Source organism: Sphaeramia orbicularis, chromosome 1, assembly GCF_902148855.1.
Source record: "Sphaeramia orbicularis chromosome 1, fSphaOr1.1, whole genome shotgun sequence".
In the NCBI taxonomy this organism is placed as follows: domain Eukaryota; kingdom Metazoa; phylum Chordata; class Actinopteri; order Kurtiformes; family Apogonidae; genus Sphaeramia; species Sphaeramia orbicularis.
The window spans coordinates 36,627,892-36,643,292 of NC_043957.1; the positions used below are offsets into that span (position 1 = coordinate 36,627,892).

A 15,401-nucleotide genomic window follows, 5' to 3' on the forward strand; every position below is an offset into this window, starting at 1 on the left:
AGGTCCAGTTGTTTTGTGAGTCTTGTACCAAGTTTTATGGATAAACAGTTGGTTTTAAATGTTCCTGACCTTAGAGCACTTCATATGACTTTGGGCACTGTGAAACTGTTGGTTGTAATACAGTTTCATTTGAATTAAAGTCAAAGTCTTGCTTTTCATTGGAGCGTGTTCACAATGTAAACATTTGACTGTCAGGTGAAGTGAAAATACTACTTATAATGTTACTTAATACTGAGCTCTTCTGTTTGCTGCCATTTGTTTTGTTAAATATGTTGATGATGCTCTAGGTTCAAAAGGGTTGTGTGGGTTTGCAAATATTTTGTAAGGTATTTTTTCTAACACGTTTTCTTAAACCATTGTGTTTTGTTCTAAAAGAAATGACAAATGTTAATAAAAACATTTTTATGTACATTAAACATTGTCTTTGGAATAAGTACACACAATCAGACTTTTAATTTTATTAAATAAAAAAAAATTACTTGAAAACAAAATAGCATTTTTCCAAGCCACCATTATTTTAGCTTCATTAATAGGAATGACCACAATGTTGAGTAATCATATTTAATTCATACAGTTTACTTTTTGAATGACACTACAGCCTTAAATGGCTCCTTTTCTTTTTATTTTACCTCTGTATGAGGCATGTTTTCAGAAACAAATACGGGAAGTTAAAAAAAATATGTATTAAAACAATAACAATACAGTTAAACCATTGTAAACAGCAAAAGATGCCTGATGTTGCAAGCTTTTAAAACAGAATACGTTAGATTATTGCCATTGTACAACATTTTAAAATGCATTTTTTAAGATGCAACCTAGAAATAAAGCTACATGTGAATAAGATATATAAACTGTAGTATAAACTGTTTATGAGTCTGTTTGCTGCTGCTTTCACTGACCCTGTGTGAGCTATCTGACAAGAAGTCCTTCATCCTGAGGCAGATAGTGTAGCAGACCCAGATCTGACTTGTCTGGTTGTTCTGTGAGGTTAGATGTAGAACTAAAGTCTACCTGGAGCAGCCCACCTACTGCTACTTAGGGGGTTACAGTAGTCTGAGGAGCAGCATCTATGGTGGGATAAACCCAGATGTGCTGGTCCACTATGACAGTGCGCAGGTCAGTCAGTCAGTCACTGTGTAGACTTCCAGGCTCTGTTTTTCAAAAAGGTCCCAGTCAGGTCAGATGCACCTTTAGGCCGTTTTTTTTTTTTTTTTTTTTTTTTAACAGCCCCTGTTGTGGTAAGGACACTTTTCAGTAGTTATATGTAGAATACATTTTGTCCAGTGTATTTGTATCTTTAAAATATAATTTATTGGGCTGATTGCTCTATTGAGGTGCAAAAATGTAAATTCCTGTCCCTCAAACTAATAAAAAAACAAACAAAAGACCACCAAGTTCATTATTATTATTATTATTATTATTATTATTATTATTATTATTATTATTATAACCTTTATTTAACCAGGAAAAAAGCTCATTGAGATTAAAAATCTCTTTTTCACGAGTGTCTTGGCCAAGACAGCAGCAGCAGCAGCAGCAGTACTTACACAAAATGGAAATCACAACCACACATCCACACAAATATACATAAGTACAATGAAAGTCAGTACTAAAAACGAACTTAAAACTGATAAGAACCTACATATAAAACATCACCATTATTTTAAAAGGTACCAAAAGTATAATAATGTTCCTTAAAAGCATCTCAAAGCCAAACCCAATTCAGTCAATTAGAAAAATATCTACATCCACATTTGTCCTTTTCCCATGTCATGTCGGCTTCCAGACAGTGTCTGGATTTTGCCTGTCTTTTCTGTTTTGTCTGTCATTTCCTGTTTTATTTTGTTAAGTTTCCCTCATGTGTCATGTCTGGTGTCTTTACTTCCCCTCCTTGATTGTGTCACCTGTTCCTGATTACCTGACTCCACCCTGATGTGTTCCACCTGTGTCTAATTGTCTTCCCGCCCTCTTGTGTATTTAAACCCTGTGTCTTCCCCTGTTTCTATGCCAGTTTGTTTGCTACACTCGTGTGCTTACTCACCAGCGTTTTTGGATCAGTCTCTGTCAGTCTGTCTGCCCATTGTGACCCGTTTTGTCTACCGACCACCGATTCTGCCCGTTCCTGATCTGCCTGCTCGTCTGTTTGTGACCTGGTTCGTTTATCTGACTTCTGATTCTGCCTACTCCCTTTGATACCTCAGCCTCCAACGATTACCTGTGTGTTTTGACCCTCGCCAGGATTTTGACCGTGAGTTAAGCCGGTCCCTCATGTCCTGTTGCTTTCTGTTTTGCTCTCCCGTGTATGACCTGGCCTGTTTTGTGACATCCCTCTGTTTTGCCCTAGTTGGGTTGCTGTCGGGATTACTCCGGCGCGAGGCAGGACTAGGCAGGACACATGTGGGTCTGTGCTTCACAGCAGCTGTGGTGAAGCTTCATTTTAGTAAGCAGACACATGGCAATCCTCCAGAAACATGTAACCTTTGTCATTTTTGATACAGCTTCTTTGAGTGTCTTAAAAAGTGTTATACACGTACAATGTATTGCCATTAATTTAATTATTACCCCACCCCGTGAAGGGGAGGCAAGGGGTATTTTTGGTTCGGTTTGTTTGTTAACACTCTAGCAGCAAAACTATTGGATGAATTCATACCAAATTGGGTTTATAGATTGCCAGTGGCCCAGAATAGATGTGATTACATTTTGGGAAAGTAGGTCAAAGGTAAAATTTTTTAATGAATTTAATTTTTTTTTTTCAATGTACTTCTAATGGGCAACATTTCAGAGATCTGTAGCAGCAAAACTATTGGTTGAATTCACCCCCCACACACACACACACACACAATTACTTACAATGGGTGAAAATTCACATGTCTGTAGCAGCAATTTATACCAAATTTGGTTTATAGATTGCCAGTGACCTAGAATAGATGTGATTACATTTAGGGAGAAGTAGGTCAAAGTTCAAATTTTTAAATGAAATAAATAAATAAATAAATAAAATATTTTTCTTCTCCCATTTACTGATAATGGGCAAAATTTCAAATGTTTATAAAAACATCAATTGTGTTTCAATTTACTTCAAACTTGGCACACATATAGAGGCAACTGATATGCTGACATCAGTACATGCATAGACATGATGACATCAGCTGGATTGATGCCAAAATAAGCTACAGTATGTGTAAAGGGTTGGGTTTGTTGTACCTGGAAGCACCTGTTGTTGTTGTTCTTATTGTTATTATTAAACATGGACAAGTGTGTGTGTGTGTGGGGGGGTAAATATAAAAGTAAAATATAATAAAAGTGAAGCAGAAAAATGAAGTATTATGCAAATAATCAGCAAATACTGAAAATGAACTCTCTGGGAAACTAAAGGCTCCGGTTCCAGTAGCAGCACAGCACTGTATATACCCATATAAGAAAAATTAAATATGAAAAAGGAAATAAGAATATAATAACAATAACTATAAAACAGCTGTAAAAACAGTTATAAATGATTGCACATTAGTAATAAACTATAAAGCCTCATGTTATAAGCCTCATGTCAAATTATAAAGCCTTATAAGGCCTCATGTACAAAGACTTGCGTGGATTTCATACTGAAACCCGCCGTACGCCCAAATCCAGAAAAGTCCGAACGCACAAAAAAATCCAGATGTATAAAACTGTGCGTACGCCCGAATCCAAGTACACTTCCTTTATTCATCCCAATCAGTGTGGAATTGAGCGCATATGTTGAAGTACCTGACTCCTCCCTCTCCACGCCCACATTTAAATATGCAAATCAGTATAAACGGGGTCTGCAGGTGGGATTCCCTCTGGGATTCCCCTGTCTGCAGGATCAGACGATGACGTCAAGGTGGAAGCGGAGGCCGAAACAGGCGGAAGGAGAAAAGAGACGAACTGAGACCGTTTGAGGAAAGAGTCGCTGATATTGTGACACTTTTCTTACAGGGCTGATGCGGATCACCCCCAAGATGAATATATATTTAGTATTTGTGTATCTCACACATTAGTTCATTCTACGGGTCATACAACAGTCTGATCACAGACAAACTAGATAAAGGTTCATGTGTGATCATGTCAGGATATCAAAGAGGAAATCAATGACTTTGACTCATGTTTAATCACTCAAATTATTATTTTCCAACAATGAGGCAGAAGACGGTCAGACGCAGTACCATCCTCCTGTCACAAAGGTTTCTTGTTGACTCCCCAGCGTTAGCCGGTCCTCCGGTCCACCACAGCCCACTGCTGATGCCCGTCTGACCGGCATGGGTCTGTACTGACCCGAGTCACCAGAGGACATCGTGAGGACAATCGGTGGAGTCAATGAGCGACTGGACCGACTAATAAATGTTCTCACAGACATGAACACTATATTTATCAACCAATGAATTTTATGTCCTTGTCTCTTTATATGGCTGTTGCTGAATGTCCATCCGGGCAGGATTGGCATTGATAGATACAGGGTCTAATTGGTTCTGGTGGTGGATGTGCTGCTCTGACAGTAGGATGACGTGCCGGTGTGTTCATTGTTCTTCTGTGTATCTCCGATGTGCACACCAATCGGAGGAATAACCTTTTTCACATTATTAACAGTTTCCCAGTGTCACCTCTAAGTGTCGCCAATGGTTCCAAAGCACTAGAAACATGCGTACGCCAGCTGTGGACTTGGCGTGAAGGACCGCACATTTCCACGGTCATTTCAGTCTTTATACATCTGAACATGAGCGTGGAAAAGGGCGTACGCCAGGTTTTTGTGCGTACGCACGCTTTATACATGAGGCCCCTGCAGCGCAGCCTGCTAGAAGTCCAAGACAACATTTGAGTCAGTTTTTGTAAATGACGTCTGAAGCTTCACACGCCCATCAAGTGTAAACCCAACCCTCTGCCTTAACTTGGGTGCTGCTAGGAGGAACTGTGCATCCTGAGCAAAATCCTACTCCGGCGAGCGCCACCAGAGTCTTTACAAACAGCGGCGCTCAGTTGTCTCTCTGAGTTGACTCGCACAAGCACGCCCCATCTGTCCGGTCTGTGTCTGAAGGCTCACCACCTAAATGAGGGAACGACTGAGGACAGCGGCAGATTCTGGAAGTAATCCTAGGAGATGAGTGCACAAGGAGACGGATGGAGAACAAGGAAGGAGACGGAAAAAGGAGATCGCCCGTTTGGCAACACTTCAGGGAATTAAAAAACCTCAGTAAGGTAAAAATACAGTACATATATTTAAGCACGTCAAGTAGGATGAAATTAAGTCATTTGTGACTGCAGGTATTATGGGATAAACACTGTTTTCCGTCTGGGCTAAAAGTTTCCAGATAGTATAAGGTCAGGTCAGACTAGGGTGTTCTCACGCCTGCCTTGTTTGGTCCGTTTAAAACGGACTAAAGTTCGTTTGCTCCCTTGGTTCGGACCTTTTGGGCTGGTGTGAATAAAAACCACCGAACACTGTTCCGGACCAAACAAGCGAACCGAGACCCAGCTGAAGAGGTGGTCTCGGCGCGGTACCATACGAACCCTGGTGCGGTTCGTTTGAGGTGTGAAAGCAGCCCGGTGTTCTGTCGACCGCTAGTGATGTGACGTTCATGAACGAATGGAATCTCTTGAACGGCTCTTTGAAATGAACGGCTCCTGATTGAACGGCACCCTTCAAAGAACCAAAAGTCCCATCACTAGTGCTTATGCAAAAGAGTCACATGCGGACATTTCATTTTCAGAACTTCAGTTAGATTTGTCTGTTGTGCTTGAAAAGAAAAATAATAAACGACTTTATCACCCATAGCAAACTTAACCTGCATTGAGAAATTCTGTCCCTGGCTAAACTGAACGGTGCTATAGGATAGATGCACATAGGTAAGCAGTACGGAGCACTAATGCTTTTGGAGAACAGTATTTTGATACACTACATACCTGTTACGTCTTGCGTGAATAAGAACAACAGTCACAACATGTGTGCACATGAGCGCTGTCCTCCGTAGACGTCTGTCTGTGTCTTTGTCTTTGAGAAATGAGTTCGACAATACTGTAAACCTGACGTTGCGCAAACATTTGAGCTAACGTCTGCATCTGTAAAAAACATATTGCTATGACGATAATAAAAACAGCACGCAAAATGTCCATGATTCTCTCCTTTCACTTTGGACTGAGCACTTTAATCGACACTGCTCATTTCTGTCCAATGGCTGAACGACCTCAGCACATGTTTTTTTTGTTTTGTGTTTTTTTACAGATTTTGGTCCACTTACAAAAATGTACAATGTGAAACTGAACCGCACAAAAAAAAAAAAAAAAAAAAAAAACACATTTGGTCCTGACTAAAGCAAGTGGACTATCGGACTTTCCTGGTGTGAATACACCCTTATTCCCTGTTTATTAACGGTTTAAGTGGAGGACTCTATTTTCATGTAAAAAAAAAAAATGTTGCCAATTTGTCTAAATCAGAGATCATCTCACATTGGATATTATTATCACTGGTGGCACAGTAAAAGTCGTGGGTTTTCGTGAGCATTTTTTCTCTTACCTTTACTGAAGTTTTATCATATTAACATATCACCAAATGTTTCTGTTTTGTTGAACGCCAAACACACTTTTCAGCTGTCAATATACAATCATAATATGTTTGTATTAACATGTAATATGTTTGTATTGCCTGTGTCTACACCAGTGTTTTGCTCAAAGTTACTTGTCATCATAGTTTGAAGATGAAGCACAGAGGCACTGTTAAAAATGAAAAGGCTATATTTTGTTGAAAAATCGAACATAAAAAATAAAGGCATTATATATCAATATACATTTACAACATTTTGTTACTGTCATTTACATGGGTGTATAATTATTAATTGTTAACCATGTTAATTGCTATAATGTACATTGTATACTATCACTTCAAATTCCAAATTATACATCCATGTAACACACAGAGAAACTATATCACACAATAATTTCCCCTGCAATTAATAAACTGTGGTGATTCTGATAATGTAGACCACAACTGAAAAGTGAAAGCTGGCAGCATTCATTGTTCTCTCCAAAACTCTATTGGTGTTTGCATCAGCACCTTTGTCAAAGACACAGGAGTGTTGTCTCTTGTGAGAAGACAGATGGATGGATGGACTTTATTTATCCCAAACTGGGAAATTGCAGTTATTATCATATCTGTCAACAACATGATGCAAAAGCTACAGCAGATAATAAATGAACAGTATTTAAAAGAGCTGTAATAGACTTGCTAAAAACTCAGCCAACTGTAATCATTATGCACCCCACATTGATTCTACAGTCATTTGACCTAGGAGGAAGCAGAATGTTAGTGATGCACTTCAGGCTTAAAATGGTTGGGAAAATCATTGTGTGCAGTAGTTATAGGGGCAATTTAAGGTACATGGTGTTGGACTGTGGGAGTAAGCCAGAGTACCCAGAGAAAACCCACACAGACACATTCCACCCAAAGACTCCAGCTGGCCAGTCCCTAGTTTCAAGTCTGGAGCATTTGCACTGTGAAGTGACAGTGAAAATGAACCATATATGCTACCCCCAATCACTAAATGTGTTATTGTATTGTTACTATAGATGTCAAAATAACAAGGTGGTAACATCAAAAAATGCTCTTAGATATAATGTTCTATTTTTTGTTTGACTCAGTCAAAAAATATTTTAATGTTTAACATTCATTTTAATGAAAATTTCATGGATGGTAATGTTTAAGAATCATGGATGTATACGGTTATTCGTCTCATTTTATGTGAACATGTCATCTGACTAAGTAAAAGTATTTTACTTGGCAACATATTTATCCATAACAAGACAGGAAAGGAACAAGCAAGTCCTCAACATATTACTTGGTTTTCCTGGTAATGTAATAAAAATTGTCCTGAATACTTTACACAAAAGCTGCTGTTAAATAGGAAACTCAACCATAACCAGAAAGTATGCCACATATTAACATTTATTGCCATTTATTATTACTGCTATTCTTCATGATTATATTATTGTCTTGACTGCTTACTCTTGCTCATCATCATATTTCAATGTTTTTTTGTTTTTTTTTATTTTTAGGTAAAATGTTTGCTGTGTGGTCAAGAATTGGCGTACAACGACAACACCTCTTCAATGCTGAGGCACATTCGAGCCAAACATGAAAATGCTGGAGCATCCAAACCCCTCAACACTGATCAAGCCGGTGCTGCAGGCCCTTCCTTTGGTATAGTTGTATTTAACGTTTGTAATCTTAACGCAACAACACACTTTAAAGGTCCTGTACAGAGAATTTGTTTAAAGTGGATTGCAGCGACACCTTCGGCCAGAATCAGTAGTGTTTTTAAGGGACAAAGACTCTGCTTCCCATGAGCACTAGCACCTACTGTCGTAAGGGCATAACTACGGCCAAGGCGTTCAGAGGCTAATGACTGAAGAGCGGATCCTCTTTACAACTCTGCATTTCTTTTGTCAAGATGGCAACATGTGCAAAGTGACGTTTGAAACGAGACAACAAACTTCATAAAGTCCGTTTGTAGTAACTGATGTGAAAACGAAAATGAAACCTAACTTTGGATGTCTGACTCCTGCTTCCATGCCTCTATTTGACTCCGGAGCTCCTAAGTGTTACTCACAGAACGGTGTTCTAAAACGTGTCCCAATAATATACATTTGCACTAGGTTTTCCACAAAGTATTCAGTCATTTTCATAAATTCCTTCAGTCATTCACCATCTTCATTATTCTGCATTAGCAGTTCAGCTCTGGCTGCTTCAGCCTTGTGCATTCACAGTATTCTACTGTTCGAATGGTCTTGTTCCGGAAGGACAGTTTAGTATCCAGGCCCCGGCATGAACATTCAACTCCATACAGAACCATTTCAGTCTCACCTTCCAAAGCCCTTAGTTTAGGACTGAAACAATGTTCCAAATAAAACAGATTAACCATGTCACAGAGCTAGCCTTGTGGCTAACACACAAGTGTTTACTAAGTGTTTGACTGAGCTACCAACAGACACTATAGTCAAATACAATTTGTGACCCCCCCCCCCCCCCCAACTTTATGTTCTAAAAAACAAATCAGCATTATTCCCAAAAGCCTCTCAATGTATTGACATAAAAGGTGAATTCACTCAAAAATTATAATTAGAAAAACAATCTGGACCCCTTCAATACTTAGCTATGCCCCTGCATAAAACGCACAGAGCCTGTATAATGATTGAGTCAGCTGTGCTGCACACACACAGTGTGTGTCTGGAAACAGAGTCTTTAACCTCCTAAGACCCAGCTATGGGTTTTCTGTCCACATTTGTGGTCAAGAGTTTCACAACTTTATAAAAAAAAAAAAAAAAAAAAAAAAAAACACAACTGTCCACCACAAATGACATTCCATAAAAATGTACAAAACTGCATCTGAAAAAAACTGTTGCATCATGATGTTTCCAATATAGGTACTTATTTAATAAAAAACAAAAAAAGCTTGTACTTTGCTGACATCTCCTGGGTCTTAGGAGGTGAAGTTTTAGTGACAGTGTGATCAATATTGTAGTAATAAGCCTGAACAGTTAAAGCCAGTTACATCTTTACTGGCAAACTGGGAAAATAACTAATACAGTGAGAAAAATACATTTTAACCCTGAAATGTTCACATCTTGACACTTGCAGGCTGCAAGGAAAAGAAAAAGTAACATCATTACTAGTATTTTGGAGAAAAAAAACTGAGGGATGAGCATACCGCACTGAGGACGTTCCTGTTAGAACCAGTGACACAAGGTTTGGACCCAAATGCACAACCCACAGACAGGAATACAGTTAATGAGTGTTTATTTAACACGGACAGGAAAGACAGTTCACAAAAAGGTTTCTTGAATGAATCCTCGCAGGTTAGGTTGTGTGGATTCGTCACGACGTCCGAATCCAGTAAAGGGAACTCTCTGCCCGGGTCGGGAGCACACGAGGGGAACCCGACTAGGAACGAGCAGAGAAGTGTCAGGGGACAGACCAGGTCATACACGGGAAGTCTAATATTCAGGCAACGGTACATAGGGGATAAGCAAAAGCACTAACCGTGAATCCGGGCAAAAGGTCGAACACCAGTGTGGCAGAATCAGGCAGAAGTACCGATGAGGGGGTCAGGCAGGCTCAGAAAAAAACGAGGAACAATCCGGGTCAGGAACAAACAGGCAGACGGACAAACAGGATCAGCGAAACGCTGGTAGGTAGACACACCACTAGGGAGGAATACAAACTGGCACAGGACAGGGGGAAACACAGGGCTTATATACACAGAAGGGAGGGAAGACAATGAGACACAGGTGGAACAAATCAGGGCGGAGACAGGTAATCAACACAGGTGAAACAATCAGGGAGAGGAAGCAAAGACACCAGACATGACACAAGAGGAGGATTGAACAAAATAAAACAGGAAATGACACACAAGACAGACAAAACATACAAAAGTCCAGGTACTGATATGACAGTTCCCATGCCACCCTGCCAAGACCTCCTGCCACCCCATGTAAAATTTTCTTGATCCGCCCTGACCAGAACACATTTAGAACTACAAAACCACCAACAAATCAATGCCACATATCTACAGACTGTCATTCACTGAATAAAATATAGCCTAGAACTTTTGTTTTTCAAACAAGAAACTCATAGCTGACAGTCAATCAAAATAACACTGTTTTATAATCTTCACGTACTACATCAGCTGATAGTTTACATTGTAACTCTGTTAGCTTAGCTCTGTTTTACAGACAGAAAACAGCCACAGTAAAACCACAAATCACCTCCATTTTACAGTTTGTGCTGTCAGTAGTTGCACTGAAGATCTGTTTGGAATCATCTAAACAAGGTCAGAACTGTCACAGTTTAGTCTGAACCGAGGATCGACAAACAGTGAAGTTACCAAAGTTAATAACATCACACAATAACTTTATACCTTCATGAGCCTCATAATCAAACTCAATTGTGTAAAAGAAACACTTCCATTTCAACATCAAACTCCATTCTTTTCATTTACAGCTGTATCCCAGGGGTGAAAACAACAGCAGTGCTTCTAGATTTGATCACTTTGCGTCTGTATTTGACTCTAATAGTTTTTTCTTAGCAGTTCTCATCCCATTTTGTCACTATCTGATGCTTTGCTCAAAGGCAAGGCAAGGCAAATTTATTTATATAGCACCATTCACACACAAGGCAATTCAAAGTGTTTTCATCACCATGGGAGATCAGAAGAGTGACTCAGTTCTCCCTCTAGTGGTCACATTAATCTGTCGGCTTGTCGGTGTGAAAAATATTCAGTTCATGTCAGTATGATCCAATACAGTAACATCTTATGTGTACCTTCAGAGGTCTTTATTTTAAATACTTTAATGGTAATTTTTTTTTTTGGTTTTAATTATTTTTCAGTATTTAAAAGTGGAAATATTACATATAGCCCCTGGAAAGGCTGTACACAGGCTTGGAAATTGTCACCAGTCCTTGAAAAATTATGAAGTTTTGACATTTAGTCTGTATAAATGTGTGGCAATCATGTTTGTCACAAGCTCCAACAAGCTTCAAGAGCTACACAAGGCTTCATCCACCATCTACCACATGAAGATAGAAGCACCCTTTGTAAAATCCCCCACATCCATCCTGTCACAGCTTCTTGGTACTTGTATATTGAAAAGGAAAACACTGAAGATTAAACGTATCTTTTTCTTCCTGTTGTTTTCCATAAGGCATGGCGGCTACATTGTTAATGCAGTGTCTTTTACTATGCCAGGTGTGGACAACACTTTACAGGCTGTCGTTGCATTGGTGGGACCATGTGGCGTCAGTCATATGGAGGGAAGCACCCAGTCAAGGCAGCTGCAACCCACCCACTCCTCTGGGATGGAGAGTAGGAGTGGAAAGCAGAAATCACAAGCATGGGTCTATTTCAAAAAGGTGTCCCCCAATGAGGTAAGTATGTTCTGTGATATGGTTAAAATACCTCTAACGAATGTAACATTTGCCTTAAAAACACTATATAGATCAGGGGCATCAAACTCATTTTAGTTCAGGGGCCACATACAGACCAATGTAATCTCAAGTGGGCCAGGTAACTAAAATACTCGTAATACCATAAGTGGTACCAGGTAAACAACAAGCCCCTCCCCTCTCACGTATTGTAGCTTATTTTGGCATCGATCAGCTGATGTCATCATGTCTATGCCTGTGCTGATGTCAGCATATCAACTGTCTCTATATATGTGCCAAGTTTGGAATAAATTGAAACAAAATTGAAGTTTTTATAGACGTGAAATTTCACCTATTATAAGTAAATGGGAGAGGACAAAAGATTTTTAAAAAATTCATAAAAAATGTGAATTTTGACCTACTTTTCCCAAAATGTAGTCACATCTCTTCTGGGTCACTGGCAATCTATAAACCAAATTTGATATGAATTCAATCAATAGTTTTGCTGCTAGAGTGTTAATAAACAAATAAACAAAACCAAAAACAACACCCCTTGCCTCCCCTTTGGGGGGCGGGGTAATAACCTGTAAATTATGTCAACTCCAAACTTTCCTCTGCGTTTTAGAGTGAAAAAAGTAAAATTACATTATGAAAATGTTTACATCTACAAACTATTCTTTACAAAAATATGAAGAACATGAACAACCTGAAGTTTTTTTTAAGTGCAATTTTAACAATATTATGCCTCATCTTATCATTTACCACTTCTTTATCTTATTTCAGAACTTTGTAAACAAACATATATTTAACTTTAATATATTAAAAATAAATCTTTCTAAGCAATTTTTGTGCAAAATATAAACTGAAAAGTGCCCTCTTTGATTAAGAAAAATGTATTAAATAGTCATGAATGAATAAATGAACCTTTCATCAACAAAAAATAATTACTTAATTACTCAAATAAGCTCATCTTGATTAATATAATACAGAAATGTTCTTAAAATGTTACCAAAGCTTAACCAAGATGACAGACAATAATAATAATATAGAAAATAAAAATATTGAAATTACATAAGGTCAGGAGTGTAAGGTTTATTATATGAATGCATTTATTACGTTTTATATTTCAGCATTAATTCTCATTGTTTATTTTGTTTTCAGTACATGATGACTTATTTAATGTGCCCCCTGGGCTTCCTCCAAGTACCCCTGGGGGTACACGTACCCCACTTTGGGAACCCCTGTTCCGCAGCATTGATTCACCACTAAAACCTATGTAGTTTAATGAATAGCGCTTGAAGACACTTGTTTTTATGTTCAGTTAATGAATGTACTTTTACTGAAAAAGTCCTGTTTTCCTCAGTTTTCTCTGTTTTGATAAATTACCCTTTGGATATACTCTGAGCATTTATGAACATCTACATGATCAGCAAATTAAATACAGGAAAATGCTTTTGTCTAAAAAATCCAGAGGATAATATAATAAACGGAGATAAATCACTTATAGGAAAAGTTAAATATACAGGAAAAAATCATTTGGAAGGTGCCAGGTCTTTAAGACTTAATGAATCTAATTTGGGTGTAGGTCTTTGGTTCTCAGCTATTTCTCTTTTGTCTCTAAAAGGGTTTCTTGAAAATGGCCTTTTCAGCAGATTGGTCTGATCTAGTCTAGCAGTGACAGCGGATACCAGTTTGTTTTCGCTCTGGTTCAGCCACCAGTGTCTAAGTTTTCATATATGTATCTCACTTCCAGCAAGGCTTTGGTTTGGACTCTGCTTGGTCCAGTTTATTCTCCTGTATCTGACCATGACAACACCATCAACTGATGCTATTTCATAAACGTGCTTTGTTGCCAGATTGGTGACATGTCAACTGTTTTAGAAACTTAAGCTAACAGAATTTTACTTAAAATTTGTATGTCCTAAGAGGCTGCTAAACCTGCCAATGTTGCAGTTTGGTGTATAACTGAGCGAGTACTGCCACCTGCTGGTATAAATATACAACTGCCTCCTGTATTAAAGTGAATTCATTGTACTACCTGCATTATCACAAGTATTACTTTACCTATCATGAGGGCCATCATGTAAAGTTTGAAATCCAGCTTTTTTTACTCTTACATGTCTTTTGTATCCTGTATCAGCCCATTGTTGGCTGATGCATGACATTATTGCATTTTTGAGTTATATTATTGAGCCATATGACTGTCAGGGGGCCCCAAGAGGGATTTCTTTTTGTGTATGTGCCAAATCAACATCTGATTCATCAGTGCGAACATTTCTTGCTTTTAAATTGACTGATCAATCATTTTTTCTGACTGCTTAATCCTGCTCAATCCTGCTCAGGGTCATATTTCAGTGTTTTTCTTTGTCTGCAGGTACAATGTTCGCTGTGCCAGCTAAAGCTGGCATACAATGACAACACCTCCTCAATGTGGGGGCATCTTCGAGCCAAACATAACATTTCAGGAACATCCCAACCCTGCAGCACTGATAGAGCCAGTGGTCCAGATTCTTCCTTTGGTATTATTTTTATTTTATCATTGTAATCTGTTTCCAGCAACACACTTTAACCTCCTGTCCCATCCCACCAGGTTAAAGTAGCACACTATGGGGTGTAGGATTCCACAGTGTACCACTTTGCATTCTTTAAATGATCACACAAAAAATGTGCTTTATCACTTGTGTTACTTCTTGTCATAGTAGATTGAGGAGCAGACGAAAAAAAAAAAACGGACAGCAACAGGTTTAATATCCTTATCACACCGTGTGCATGTGCAACTATGTTTAAATATGTAAATCATTTTTAAATTTGTATGAATATTTATATAAATAGCAGGTTTTTCCCTTTATATTTTATATTGACCTCATGTATATTTCTGCCTGTTTTTTCTGCACTTTGTGTCCTGTATTTTTTTGTTGCTAACTCTGAAATTTCCCCATGGTGGGATCAATAAAGTCATATTTTGTCTTATCTTAATGTGTGAACAATGACAATGAATCAGGAGCTGAAATCATACTTAGAACAGTACAACTCTTCCTCTTGTCATTCTTGACATAACGTAAGTGTACTCGGTTAATCTAGTGTGCATTTCTTTGTCACCAGTGAGCAACCTTGTAGCATTGTACACTAGAGCAGCACTATACTGCATGAAAGCTGCCGATGACCTGCTCCACGACCTTGTCAATGGGTAGGACCCCAGCCCACTGTAACACACTTATTTCACCCTAATCTTTCTGCTGTTTCACTGTTGCTGTGTGTGTTCTGACAGACAGAGTTATATAGACAAAGAGGCTCTTGCTACTGCAGTGGAAAAACTCCTGGACACCTGTCAGCCTTACTTTGATGACCTGGAATCCACTGCTCAGAGCGCTATGCATGCACATGCACCTCCGTCCCTTGAGATCATCAAAATGGTAAACCCTCTTGCACAATTTAACCACATTCACGCTTCACAAAGCCTGATTTGTTGTCTTTGTGT

General features: G+C 38.7%; 1 protein-coding gene across 3 annotated transcripts in view; it reads left to right on the forward strand.

The window, feature by feature from the left end:
- Window positions 1-4,927: 4,927 nt before the first annotated feature.
- The window catches only part of LOC115421154 (UPF0575 protein C19orf67 homolog), a 20,635-nt gene continuing 10,161 nt past the window's right edge, over window positions 4,928-15,401 (forward strand). Inside the window, exons 1-6 of one of the 3 annotated variants that reach the window (XM_030136898.1) lie at window positions 4,928-5,208; window positions 8,059-8,203; window positions 11,748-11,926; window positions 14,298-14,442; window positions 15,026-15,110; window positions 15,192-15,336. In XM_030136898.1, the coding sequence (XP_029992758.1) occupies window positions 5,131-5,208; window positions 8,059-8,203; window positions 11,748-11,926; window positions 14,298-14,442; window positions 15,026-15,110; window positions 15,192-15,336 (777 nt within the window). In that variant the 5' untranslated portion in view covers window positions 4,928-5,130. Of the gene's footprint in view, window positions 5,209-8,058; window positions 8,204-10,342; window positions 11,927-14,297; window positions 14,443-15,025; window positions 15,111-15,191; window positions 15,337-15,401 lie in introns of those variants that run through there. The other 2 variants (XM_030136904.1, XM_030136891.1) reach the window with 2 other exon arrangements.